At 36.3% G+C, this 15,160-nt stretch overlaps 1 protein-coding gene across 2 annotated transcripts in view; it reads right to left on the bottom strand.

The window, feature by feature from the left end:
* The window catches only part of EML4 (EMAP like 4), a 221,076-nt gene that overhangs the window by 132,711 nt on the left and 73,205 nt on the right, over positions 1–15,160 (bottom strand). For both annotated transcript variants that reach the window (XM_071208789.1, XM_004448018.5), the window contains one exon: positions 3,008–3,190. In XM_071208789.1, the coding sequence (XP_071064890.1) occupies positions 3,008–3,190 (183 nt within the window). The remainder of the gene's footprint in view (positions 1–3,007; positions 3,191–15,160) is intronic.

Genomic DNA, 15,160 nt, shown 5'->3' with positions numbered 1-15,160 from the left:
GTAGGGTTTCTCTTTGGGAAGATGGGAAAGTTTTAGTAATGGAAGGTGATGAAGGTTCCACAATATAGTGAATGATTAATACCACTAAGTGTTATGCTTCTGTGTGGTTGAGATGGGAAACTTATGTTTTATATATATTCCTACAGTTTAAAAAAAGAAAGAGAATCTAAAGATACAATGACATTAATGTTAATATTTTGTGTGATCTATGTATCTTTTTAAAAAAAGATACAATGACAAAGGCAATACATGATCCTGGACAAGATCTAACAAGGGAGGAGAGAAGACTGAAGGACATTTTGGGGACCTGTGAGAAAACTGGAATATAAACTAAGCTTTAAATCATTGTTAAATTTCTTGAACTTTATAGCTGCACTTAAGTGCACTTAAGGCGGATATATAATGAATATCCCTGTTGGCAGAAAATGTACATGTCAGTATTAAGTATTGAAGGAACATGATGAATAAAACCTACATTTGAGTGTTCAGAAAGTAGAATGACAGATGGATACTTAGGTAGATGGATTGAGAAAGACAGACAGATAGGGAATGATACAGCAAATGTGGCAAAATGTTAAAGTTGGTAGATCTGGATATCTGGGGGGGGAAGCAGGGGTGTGTTGGAGTTCTCTGTATGGGGTTTGTATTATTTTTGGCACTGTCCTTTAAATTTGAAAATATTTCAAAACAGAAAGTTTAAAACTAAGGGGACAAAATGTGGATAATGCAAAAACGACATCATTTTCTATTACAAAGCAAAGTATTTATAAATGGACTAGGAACCCGAGGGTACATACGCCAACTACAGGTGGGAAACATTTCTTCCCTTTTCTCTACTAAAAGTTTACCTTCATTATAAAGCCCACATACATTAATTATTCCTCACTCTACCTTCTCTAACAACTTCAGAATCTTCTTATAAAAATAATTTATAAACAAATAATGTTTTTTCTGGCTCGATCTTGAGTATCCTCAAAGTTGGTTCTCGAAAAAATTAAAATAACCTTATCAGCCAAAGTGGTTTTTATAAAGTCATTCCCAAGAATCTAAAGTTCCTTTTCCCTTGTCATTCTATTACATTTATCTTATTAACTATTAATAGAAAAGATCGATCCTACCTTATCTATCTCTCTCTACTGTTAAGACCTAGTTACAGAGTGCTTGGGATGGGGAGGTATAAGAACGGGAATCAAAACCAGGCAAAATGATACCCTCTACCCCACTCTACCCAAAAAAAGTTTCCCACCTTGGGGTCACTCAGCATTTCTTTCCTATGTCTTCAGTTTTGAATTTTCCACTCTTACAATTCCAAACATTCACTTCTCTTTTTTTCACCACCCAGTGACTGCCCTACTCTCTTAAAAGGTATCATTGTCTCCTAAGCAGAACTGATGAGAATTAAAACTTCCAGTCCTGACACGTGAATAAATACATCAATTTCCACTCAGTTTTACCCTTCCATCCTATTTCAGAAATACTGTTCCTTCAGTCTAAGACTAAAGCTTCCGATTTGCTCTACTATCTCTTCTCAAATTCTCTCAGGAAATTTGCCTTATCAACTATCCGTCCCTCCCTCCCCATCATATTCTCTTCTGAGGTTTCTGTCCTTAGTCTATCTTTGTACTAAAGTCTAGCAACTACCATTTTCCACTCTCAGACAAGTTTTTTGAAAGAGTGCCTACATCTGCCACCCTGAATTCCACAATTCTTCTCAATTGCTCATCTCAAAATATTGCAATCTGATTTGAAATCTTATCACTCCACTAAAATTGCTTTTGGAGAGGTTTCTAATGTTCCCCAAAATGCCAAATCCAATGGTGACCTCTCAGTCTTTGTTTTATTTGACCTCTCTGAAGCAGCTGGTAGCATGATTCATTCTGCTATATGCTGAAATATTGGCACTCCTAATGAACTATCTTGAGGCTTCTCATTTTACATTATCTTTCCATGGCTTCAACTGCCATCCGTACATTGAACATTCTCAAATTCTTATTGCTAGCCAAAACTAGCATGAACTCTAGAGCTGCAATTCAACTGTCTATATGTATCTATCTATATACCATATATACCTCAAACTCAACATTCTGAAACAAACTCATAATTCTTTCAAATCTGCTCCTCATGTCCTGGTTAACTGCATTACCTTCTACCTAGCTAGAATCTAGGAGTTATGTAAGACTCCTTGCTAGATCAATTATTTGCACTGACTTATTAAAGAGAATTGACTGGTAAGTCAAACCACCACATCACTTTTCTCCATGCCAAAATGTGGACAATCACGCCTATCCCCATCAACTTTACCAAGAAATTAGTTAGATACATGAAAAAAATGTACTCGACTACTAATGTAATTTAAAATTCTTTCTGGGTGGTTTAAAGAACACAAAGTCCATACTACATCTGCTCCATACTCAGAGCAATGAAGTCTTGATGACTGCTTCAAATTATGAAAACTCCTGATATATGGATGTTAAAATTTCCACTGTCCTGAGAATTTAGTCTGAGTTTAAATTTAATTCTTCAGGATTCTGCTAATAATCACAAAGAGTTTAGAATGAAGCTATTTCTACTATGATTTTAATCATGTTTCTGTAATGATAATAGGTTGACTAAAATATATATATATGCATGCCAAGCCACTATTTTCAGAATACATTATGAGATACTATGGGAGGAACAAAGAGAATATTTGATTCTGCCTTCAGTAAGTTTATCTAGTTGGAAGATACTAAAGTCACATAAATAACAACACAAAAGCATGTCCGTGTAACCAGTGTTATTATACAAAAATTTCAAATTTAAATAATAAAGAATAAACTTTCAACACTGAGAATAAAGAAAAAGGAAATGGAAAACAAATTATAATCACAACTAATCCAAAAGAGAAAATATAGGTTTATATTCCTAATTTTAATGTTACTAATAAAATACACAAGGTTTATATCTTATTTCAAAGAAAATGTTGCAAAAAAAAAAATTCTTCCTATTTATGAACACTCTTAATTACCTTTACTTGGGACTGATTTTTTCACTGAGGCCACATGATCTTCAGAGATTGCAAGACGCCTCAAAACATCAGCCAAAGCTGCCTTTAGCACAGTGATTTCATCTTCTTGTTGTTGAACTCGTAACTCAAGAGCTGAGAGGCGATCTTGAACATCAGAGGTACTTGCAGCAGATATACTATCATCTATTAAAATAAAGAAAATATGAAATATTTTTAATGTAAGGCTTGAGAAAGAACCTAATGACAAGAAAACGATACCAGATAAGTTTTTAAAAATGAGAAAAAAGAAAAAAAAAAACCTTACACATGTGAGATTTTTATATTTCTATTATAATATAATTTAAATTATTATAATCTTGTGAAAGATTATAATAACTATTTTAACTAATTTAAAATAATGAAAGCTAACATATCTGATGTATCATTAAAATGATGAAAAATTTTCCCTATTTTTATACTATCACCATACTAAATTAGTCTTCTCACTAAAATGTTCCCTAAATATATCATTTTGTAGACATCTAGAACTTGTAAGAGAGCATTACTATTCAAAGGACCTTTCTTAATTATATTATCATAATTATATTAAAAAGGAGTACAAATCACTTGTTTTGTTTATTGTGCCAGTTAAGAACACAACACCTTAAGCATCACTGATCAGAAAGCACTCTTTACATCTGCCTTCATTATTATATTCCCCAAACCCCACAAAGGGCAACACTGTTTTGTAACTCCTAAAAGACTTTTTGCTATGCCTTCTCTTCCCTTAATGTTCCAACTTCCCTATTAAAAAAGGTATGGTTTCTATATAGCATGTACCTAATATTTGCCTTAGGCAGATAACAAGACATAACATACCTCTATTTCTATTTAAATAAAGTATAGCTACAACATAACATTTATAAACTCCTTCTAAAGCTACACAACTTCAGAGGACATTATTTGTAGGAGTGATCAGAATCCAAAAAATGTATAGAAAGATCTATTTCTAAGATTCTAACAATAAAAGTGGTTTGAATCAGAGTGAGATCATTTAAACTGTATTTAGAAAATCCATTGTGTGCGATTTTTCTCGTATTTAGATAAGGTGTCAAGTATCTTCTTAAACAACTTAAGTCAAAGTTTAAGTTTAAAAAAAAACACACCTCCTTGTTTTAAAAACAAAACTATCACCATTATATTATGGAGCAGAAAGAAATATTTACATTAATTAAGATGATATAAACCTATAGACATTACTTTAGAGGCATTTCAGTGACAGTATTGACAAGTATTATGGAAGGAAGTGCTGGATTTTATTTAGACACTGTATGAAATCAATTTGCACTTATTTGAATTAATTTAGATTTCAAATTCTGGCCCCATACTAATTTGGCAAGTTACTTTACCTCTCTGAGCCTCAATTTGTTCATCTTTAAATATGGTTGTCAAGCCAAAGGTGCATGGGACATGTTTCACATTCAATAAATATTTAACATATAACAAAAGATATAATTTGAGAGCTTTAGGCACATCTGTTACATTAAAGACAAGATTTGTCAAACCTGGGGATGCCTATGAAAAGGACTGGTAAAAACAACGCAGTCTCATGTAATAATTTTTTTATATTTGAAGTCCTTTTCATTGCCATTGTAGCTGAATTAGAGCTTAACCATACTTTCTGCAAATGTTAGACTACAGTCACTATTATTTTTATCTTCCCAGTGTTTATCCCATTTTCCTTCCTCTGCCTAAAAGCAGCACTTCTCATTTTTGAAACTCCACCATTTTTGAGGTCCTATAAAGGCTGACAATCTATGATACCTCATTCTCCCATCCCCCAACCCATATTAGGTTGAACCATATGAAATGACCTTTTTTTTTTTTTTTTTAAAGATTTATTTATTTTATTTAATCCCCCCTCCCCCGGTTGTCTGTTCTCTGTGTCTATTTGCTGCGTCTTGTTTCTTTGGCCGCTTCTGTTGTCGTCAGCAGCACCGGAAGTGTGGGCGGCGCCATTCCTGGGCAGGCTGTACTTTCTTTCGCGCTGGGCGGCTCTCCTTACGGGGCGCACTCCTTGCGCGTGGGGCTCCCCTACGCGGGGGACACCCCTGCGTGGCAGGGCACTCCTTGCGCGCATCAGCACTGCGCGTGGGCCAGCTGCACACGGGTCACGGAGGCCCGGGGTTTGAACCACGGACCTCCCATGTGGTAGACAGATGCCCTAACCACTGGGCCAAGTCCGTTTCCCTGAAATGACCTTTTGTGTCGCTAAAAAATGGTCGACTATTAGCAATTTCATATGGTTCAATCAAACAATATCCCAGAGATATGTATGAGAGACAGGCTAGACTAAAAGGAGTCCTCCCAAATTTCCCAGAGAGAAAGGTAGTACCCATCCTCCTTGGTTCTCCAGTTACTAGGATATAGGCCAAGGACTGTCAGTTTAAAGAGATCCTGCCTACTCTGAGTTCCAGACTTTTTGTAGCTCTATCTTCAATTCCAGCAGCTATTCTAATATCCCTTCTATTTAATTATGTGGCTTAATAAATTCCCTTTGTGCAAGCCACCACTTGCAAGCCAAAGTTCCCATTTAAGTCAATAAACTATATGGATATGGATTTCTAAACTGTTCTCAATTTATGAAAGATCAGTTATACCTTTAAATTACAATCACAGGTAAAATATTTATATATTATAAACAAAGGACCCCACTTAATTCTTTCAGGAAGTCAGCTGAGCCTAGCAGAAAGATTAACAGTGTATAATGGCAAGGTCATAGCTCTGAATTTTAGAACTGACTTAGTAACTAATTTTTACCTTCACCAAGTCACTTAACAGTTATACACTTTGTGATTTTTTTTAAAAAATGAGGCTTTTATTTCGTGAAACTTGGACAGTCACATGAAAGGTGGTTCAGCTTGTAAAAATCCTACCATGATCTGATAGATTCTATGATAGGACATAAGGGCAATTTTTCAAAGGGTATAACAAGCAAAGGGTTAACTATTAACAATGTCCTGTGTTTACATTACAATTTCATATTTATTACCTCATCCCCCTCCTCACACTATCTATATTTTATATTTGAAGAAACAGCTTAAGAAGTTAAATAGCTTGCCCAAGGTCACCAAACTAGTTTTGATATCTGAGACTCAAACACAGGTCTCTTGACTCCCAATTTAAGTGCCCTTTACTCTATTTCATGCTGTACTCTACAATAATCACATGAGGATGGAATAAATATATCCTTTAGAAGTCACTGGAGGGGTTTAAATTCTTGAGTAATATAATCAGATTTTAGTTTTTAAAATATTATTTTGGCTGCTATGTGAGAATGGATTGGAACAGGATAAAAGTAAATAAATGCAAGGAGACCAGACAGGAGGCTATTACAGAACATGAAACCTGTTGATGGCCTAATCTGGGGTTAAAGTTTCCGTATTTCTCAATATGTCCAAGACAAATATGTCTATCTCAGTATAAGTATCATAAAGCCCCCTCTTTTACCTTTCAAGTTTACCAATTTAGACAATCTTTTACAGCAGGGGTTCTTAACCTTTTTTGTTCCATGGAACCCTTTGCCAGTCAGGTGAAAACCATGTACCCACCCCTTACTAAAGTCCACACTATACTGTGTATTATTTAGTAAATATATCACACCCGTACCAACCCTGTATTACAGGGTCATTCTAGCTAAGGCAGGAGCAATGAAGCAGCACAGGAGCACAGCAGTTGATCTCCACAGTTCCCTAGAGCTCTAAAATTCTATAATCCTTTCCTATCTAAAATCCTGGTTCTTAACTTTTGCAGGGGAATGAATCTCACTAAATATAAAAGCTGTGGCATAATAGTGCATGAGCTCCAGTGTTAAGACTGCCTAAGTAAATCAGTTTGGTATTTAAAAGCTCTGTGATCAGTTCCCTCCTGTAATTTTCTCATGCTAATTAGTGCTTATCTCAGGCTTGCTGAGATGATTCAATGAAATGATGCACAGCACTGGCATACGAGAGGCTTCAGCAATTTTCTATCCTTTATAGTGATGGTCTTACTGCATTGCTTATTATTGCCACAAAATTAGAAATGACCTAAAGTCCATGGATGGGGCTAAATAAAAATGAAATATGATATGTTCACATCATGGAATACCATGCAACAATTAAAAAACAATAAGGTAGGTCTATAAGCCAAAATTTGGAAATATCTACAAGACAACTGTAAAACAATATCTACTGAATAATTTATTAAAACATACACGTACCAAAAAACACACCTCTAAAAAATAAAACAGGGAAACGGACTTGGCCCAGTGGTTAGGGCGTCCGTCTACCACATGAGAGATCCACGGTTCAAGCCCCAGGCCTCCTTGACCCGTGTGGAGCTGGCCCACGCGCAGTACTGATGCGCGCAAGGTGTGCCCTGCCCCGCAGGGGTGTCCCCCGCGTAGGGGAGCCCCAAGCGCAAGGAGTGCGCCCCGTAAGGAGAGCCGCCCAGCGCGAGAGAAAGTGCAGCCTACCCAGGAATGGCGCCGCCCACACTTCCGGTGCCGCTGATGACAACAGAAGTGGCCAAAGAAACAAGACGCAGCAAACAGACACAGAGAACAGACAAGGGGGAGGTGGGTGTTTAATAAATAAATAAAACAAATGAAAGCTACATATTTATATATATATAAACATACATATAGAAAAAGGTCTGGAAGCATACATATCAAAATGGTAATTGAGTTACCTTTGGCTAAAAGAGTATATTAGAAGAGTGGGAATAAAGGGAAATTTCTGCTTTTTAATCTTAAGTATTTCTGTATTAAGTTTCACAGTGAAAATGTACTTGTTACATATATACTTGTTAAAGCTAAAATGTTTTGTTTCTTGATCTTTATAAAGTTTCTTCCAAGAACACTATTCCAATTTTATAAAGGAACTTATGAAAGTAAATGCAATTAACCTAAATTCGCATTCATTACTGAAGCTAGGACAGAGATTACTCAGAGTCCTACAACCCTTCCCACCATTCCACAGATAAGTAAACTAAAACTCTAAGAAATGAGATAAGTTACTTATGGTGAAAGAGCAAACTGGGGACAGAGCTCCTTCCTCAGATAATGACACAATCCATTATTCCTCATCTTCCCATTTTGAAAACGCCACTTATTTTTTTTCTCCCAATTCCTAATATAACACACTATAATTCACAATAAACTTTTTAGGAACACATCTGTTCAGTAAATAGAATTTATCTATTTTCTGGGGGCATTTTAATTTGCCTTTATCTTAATCAAAATCTATCAGTTCCTGGACAGCGGATATGGCTCAAGTGGTTAAGTGCCTGCTTCCCATATGGGAGGTCCTGGGACCTCAAAAACAAAAACGAAAACTATTAGTTCCTTCTCCTTATACCATGATAGTCCCTTACATTTTTGCTCCTTCTAAAAATAGTTTCTACCCTTGAGGGTTGAAATATGAACTACAAACGAACTTTTAAGGGTTCTCATGGTGGGGTAATAGGAGGGGGAGGTTCAAAAATTTTTTATCCATCAGTCTAATCTATCTACTGGCATGAGTCTCTTTTATTAGAGGTGCAAGCAAATTTATGTTATTATTTAAACTTTAATACCCAATATAATAGTTTTAAAAATATCATAGTTACATTTTTATTAGTGAATCTGTTAACTTGTCTCCTAAATTATCAAGAAATGTGTTATTTGTGCAGAGATAAATATTGTGTATTTTAGTCCAAATATATAAACATTGGCAATCCAGGACCATGAGAATGAGATATGCCTACAAATGTTAGCACTGTTTGAATTTTAATGATTTTTATGTAAATCTTTCAAAATGGGCTCTCAGGGATCAGTGTCTCCAGCCACATTTTTTTGGTGCAGAATCAGTAGGCTTTTTGATCAGTTATTGTTAGACCAACAGGCTAGTTTATCCTGGCACCAAACCTTTTTTGGTAGAAAGGAAAATGTTTATACCTTCCCATTTTCTACAGTTGTTACTTATGATAACATCAAACTGAGCCTCAGTCACATTAAATGATTCACTTGAAATACATAGAGAAGTTGTAATTTGCTTTTGTTAAAGGGGTAAAGTAACACTTTCTACCTATATAAATTATGCATTAGAAATTCATGTTCCCTGTGGAACCTTAGATTTATTAAATTGGGGGGGGGGGGATCCTTTAGTCCTTTTATTAGTAAAAATAGAGGCTAGACAACTGAATCAGGAGACCTGAGTTCTAACATTATTCCCCTTAGCAAACTGAGCCCTAAATTTAGTTCTGGTTGTCTTGATATACTTCCTAACATAATGTACTGTTTGGCATGGAAAAGAGCTAGATTTTAGATCTGAAAAATTTAGGTCAGATCCCAGCTTTACAGCTACGCTAACTACATGATCTTAGGCAATTATTTTTCAAAGCTTCAGTGTATTCATTTGTAAAGTTGGGATATTCCCACTTCGTGGGGTCATTGAGAGGCTTATATTAGATTACAGAGTGTTTGTATCTTAATGCCTAGCACTAAGTGGGTACGAATAAATATTGATTCCTTCCTTTACCATTTTCTAGTCTTAAATATATTTCCTTTGTTATACAATTCACATACATATATGTGTAATATTGAGAATACAGGACCTAGCTCTCTTCTATGCCAGATGGCATATTAATGTTAGGAAGTATGTAAAGACACTCAAAGCTAAATTTAGGACTCATATTGCCAATGGAGAATACCATTAGAATTCAGGTCTCCTGATTCCAATTCAGTTGTCTCACCTCTATTTTTACATATAAAAGGATTTGTTTTCTTTTTGGTTCTTAAATAGATTCCAGATAACTACTATAACCATTTAAGTGACCTTGGGATAAATGAGATGTTAAAGTATATATGGTGGGAGCAAATGCGGCTCAAGTGGTTGAGCCCCCACCTCCCATATGGGAGGCCCCGTTTGGTTCCCATGCCTCCTGAAAAAAAAAAGCCAAAATGAATAACAAGCAAAACAAACGAAGGAACCAACTCAGGGACGCCCCTGTGCTTGGTGGTTGAGCGCCAGCTTCCCACATATGAGGTCCCAGGTTTGAGGGTACCTTAAAAATAAATCTATCTATTATCTATCTATAGACAATAGAATAGGGCTTCTGATTTCAGCGATGACAAATCATGTGTCCTTTTTACTTTTATAAAAACCCTAAGCAGCATGCATTAGTGGGAAAGAGAAATGTAAACAAACAAATACAATAAAGTACTATATAACAATTGCCCTGGTTGACAAATAAAGAAAATAGTGGGAACCTCCACCAAAGCAAATAAAGTAGTCAATTTTTAATGGAAGAGGGAAGCAAGAAAGTCTGGTCTCTGCAGCAAGCTCCTCCTGTGTTAAAAAAATAAATGTTGATGAGAAATTGTTTTTTAAAGCACTGTAATTACAGAGTTAACTACATAAGCCCAATCAAATATCTGGCAAAAATATAACTTCTAAATTATGAATAAGATTATAGATTATATGATTTATACTAAATATTAATTTCAAAAGATGAGCTCTTGGTGTATGATACCTTATTCTATCATAAAATAAACTGGGGCAAGAAGAGGTAGGGGATAATCAAGAGGAAATTTATCCATCAATAACCACTACTACAAGCTGTATCTATAAAACTTGACAACTGCATTCCTAATACTATGCATGAGAAGGGCAAACATATTGCCTACGTCATATAAAATTGAGTTATTGGACTGTTTGTAACTTTAGGGTTTTTCTTTGTGAGAGGGAAGTAAAAGGAATTTTTTTTAAAAAGATATTTATTTATTTATTTATTTATCCCCCCCCCCAACCCCAGTTGTCTGTTCTATTTGCTGCGTCTTCTTTGTCTGCTTCTGTTGTTGTCAGTGGCACGGGAATCTGTGTTTCTTTCTGTTTCGTCATCTGTGTTTCTTTTTTTTTTGTTTCGTTGTCTTGTTGTGTCAGTTCTCCGTGTGTGCGGCACCATTCCTGGGCAGCCTGCACTTTCTTTCGCGCTGGGCGGCTCTCCTTACAGGGCGCTCTCCTTGCGCGTGGGGCTCCCCTACATGGGGACACCCCTGCGTGGCACGGCACTCCTTGCGCCGCATCAGCACTGTGCATGGGCCAGCTCCAAACGGGTCAAGGAGGCCCGGGGTTTGAACCGCGGACTTCCCATGTGGTAGACGGACGCCCTAACCACTGGGCCAAGTCCGCTGCCTAAAAAGAATGATTAAGGAGAGCACACCAATTTTGAAAGCAAGCAGGATATAATTTTTTAAAATAATAAGTGATAGGACAATATTTTTATGTGTACATAAAAATGAAAGTGGAAAAAGACTGGATTAAATGAGTAGAGTACAAGGCTCAAGAAAAGCTTGCCTTCTTTTTGAGAGGATTCTCTTTGCTGAATCTCAGTAGAAATATTGTGGGATTCTGCTATTAGAGACAAAATTGTATTTTTATACAATTGTCATCAGAAGTCAAGTACAGTCGCTGAGAAATGAGTGATCTCAGACACTTTTAAGTGTATCTGGAAGATCTAATAGTTTAACTCTTCCTTAAATGTTAATTTGAGACCAAGTCCAAACTGGCAAGAACCATTTTTCTAATCTACTTGCAAATATGTCTTTGGCATTTGAACAACAGGAGATCTAATACGCTATTAAATATAAAGGTTCAATTAACATATAATTATGGAAATTAATAGAGTTCATTCATCATTCAAATTGGGCAGCATTGGTTCTTCAAAAATAAAACTATAATATTTAATTTCCACTCAAGAGTTCTTTATTCTTCCTTTATTAAGTGACTAATTTATCAGGTACCATGTAAAGTCTCAGGGACAAAAATTCAATTATGATTCAGTTCTTCCCAAATCTAAAGAAAATTTTACTTTAAGGCACAAATTGGGAAAAGATACAACATATCTTAATTAAAAATGTGTAAATACTGCCTATATATAAATAAGGAAAAACAAAAACCCAATAGAAAAGTGTGAAAAAATATATGAACAGAAAGAAAAGGAAGGAGAGAAGAAGAGAGAGTGGATCATCCTCCCTAGTAATTGGGGGCATGCAAATGAAAATAACAAGATACTATTTCACATACATGAAATAAAAAATGTAGTGTCTGGCAATACCAAATGTCGGCTCAGATTTACAGCATCAGAAATTTTACATTTTGGGCCATGAGGTCAGGGGTCAGTCATCCAGATTGGGATGAAGGGAAGCCAGTGGTGGGATGTGGGCCAAGGACCCTGCTCCCACTCACCTACTGGGGTCCTTCCAGGCCCCAGGTAGAAGAGGTATCTGGCCATGACCTACCGCAGTGTAAGAGGTTTCCAGATATCCAGTCTTGTGGAGAGGAAGCCCAGGCCTCCAGATGGATCAGAAGCACCCCTCGCCCCTGGCTGGGCACATCAGGGCAAAGCCTTGGCGCCAGTGGGGGATGATGATAGGCAGTGACACATGTCCTTCCATCTTGTTGGCCTGACCCATGGGGTTCCTGGATCTCAGGGCCACCCAACTCAGGTCCACCCTCCCTTCCCCCTGGGCTCTGGGGCAGGGGATGGAGATATCCCCCCACCTCTGCAGGTTTTGTACCCACTGGCTGGAAACTCCCTTCCCAGGCAGACCTGAGAACTCAAGGCTCTGCTGAAGCATCTTGTGGGAAAAGGCTTCCTTGGGCTCCGTGGCACACAAAATGTCCCTCTGGCAGAGACTGTTGGCTCACAATCTTATCCCCATGGCTGAGGTCCCAGTATATTTGACCAGGAGACCTGCTGGCAAGACCCATGATGTTTCTGTCTCTTGGCAGGGGCCCAGGACACATTTTCCAGGCATAAATGTATACAGCGTGGGGAGAAAAAGGAATTTTACATTTTGAAGTGAAGTGTACACTAGTAACATGGGACTTCAATTATTATTGTAATATTTTATCTCTCAAGCAATGTGATAAGCACATAGTGCTCATTATGGTATTCTCCATACATTTTTGTATGACTTAAAACATTCTAGGCAAACGTTTGGAACAATATGTGCAAAGGCAAGGAGGTATGAAAGAGCTTAATCTGTATTAATGTAGGATCGAAGCCTTTTCTTTGGATATGACTCTGCTGATTTGTCTTCCATGATTTGCCGTCATAAACCACACTAATAATACTTTATCTTAGGGTTTTTCTGGCTGCAATTTCTTTAAAATAAAGTAAGACCAAAAAGTCCAAAATAATGTATACAGTATGTTATCTTTTCCTTAAGATAGAGGAAAATATGACTATATATACATATTTGTTTTGAAAAAAAAGGAAGGAATGTAACAAGGAAGATAGCTACAAAGCTGGAAGGGAGAGAGAAAGAACATGTTGCAGGAGAAATTACTACAAGAAAGACTTCTTTCAGTGTAAATTACTATGTGTTTGACTTGGGGATCATGGAAAAAATGAGGTAATTATAAGAAATTAAATCAAAATGGAAAAAAAGTAATTCCTAAATATTAAATGCAAAATGAAACAAATGAACTTTATATTAATCATACAGAACTTAAAACAAGTGATTCAACAGTATATTCCTGGAAATACATATCCTAAGGACAAAAAGCAAGAAATTTTTTTTTCAGGAATCAAATTGGTATTGATACCTTAACATATATATATCTGTATATATATTTGTAGAATAAAGCAAATGAATCATTATGGTAATATTGTTAGGAACCAGTATGTTCAGAATAAGAAAAAAATATATAAACAACATCAAAGAAGTTACAATTTCATACAGTTCCATGAAATATGAACTCTTTCAAAAGAAGAAAAAAAGATCTATTCTGTTTGTTATTGTATAGAACTGACTCTCCAGTTCCTATGATTTGTTTAATCAAACAATTATTTAACTTGTTTATAAAGAAATGGGAAGCGATGGTCCAAGTGAAGGTGAAAATTAAAGAATTAGAAACTATCAATGATGAGGATCACACCTGGCACATTTCAGATAAATAATTTTTTTAAAGGATTCTAAATATGCTCAAAGAACTAAAAGAAAACATGAGCAAAGAACTAAAGGAAATGAGGAAAACGACAGATAACCACAAAGAGAATCCCAATAGGTGACAGAAATTATGAAAAGGAACCAGAGTTGACAACCACAGTAACAAATTAAAAATTCATTATAAGGGTTCAATAGTAGATTGGAGCTAGCAAAAGAAACAGTAAACTTAAAGATAAGATCATTGAAATCTTCTATCATGAGGAGCAGAAGGAAGAAAGAATGAAGAAAAGTGAACAGGGCCTGAAGAACTTGTGGGACACCACTGAGTATACCAATATATGCACTGTGGGAATGCCAGAAGGAGAAGAGGGAAAGGGGCAGAGAGAATAGTCAAAGAAATACCAGTTGAAAACTCTCTAACCTAAACAAAAGACATGAACATATATACATCCAAGACAAGCAATGAACTGCAAACAGGGTAAACCTAAATAGGTCCACATTGCAGCATACTATAACCAAAATGTCAATGCCAACAATAGATAATTCTGAAAGGTGCTAGAGAAAAGCAACATGCCAAGTACAAGGGCGCCTCAAAGATTAAATGCTGATTTCTCATCAGAAACCATGGAAATAAGAAGGCAGTTAAATATTTAAAGTGCTGAAAGTAAAAAGCTGCCAACTAAGAATTCTATATCTAGCAAAACTGATTTTCAAAAATGAGAGAAGGATTAAGACATTCCCAGATAAACAGAAGCTGACGGCCTTTGTTAACGCTATCCTGGAACTATAAGAAATGCAAAAGAAAATTCAGAAGGTTGAAAGGAAAGGACGACAGACACACACTGAAGCCACATGAAGAAATAAAGATCTCCAGTAAAGATAATGACACTGGAAAATATAAATACCAGTATTTTTGTATTTTTTATATGTAACTCCACTTTTTACCTTCCTATGTGATCTAAAAGCAAATGCATAAAATATAATGAGTAATCAATGGCTTGAGACTCATGTATAAACATGCAATATGTGATAAGATATACATAAAGGTAAGGGGACGGAGAGGTACAGGAAGATAGTTTATACATGCTATTGAAGTTGAGTTGGTCGTGAGGAGCTGGCCCGTGTGCAGTGCTGATATGTGCAAGGAGTGCCCTGCCATGGAGGGGTGTCCCCCACTTAAGGGAGCACCACGCGCA

Source organism: Dasypus novemcinctus, chromosome 17, assembly GCF_030445035.2.
Source record: "Dasypus novemcinctus isolate mDasNov1 chromosome 17, mDasNov1.1.hap2, whole genome shotgun sequence".
Taxonomy (NCBI): domain Eukaryota; kingdom Metazoa; phylum Chordata; class Mammalia; order Cingulata; family Dasypodidae; genus Dasypus; species Dasypus novemcinctus.
The sequence above is the reverse complement of the archived record's forward strand: the minus strand, read 5'-3'. Positions and strand labels throughout refer to the sequence as shown.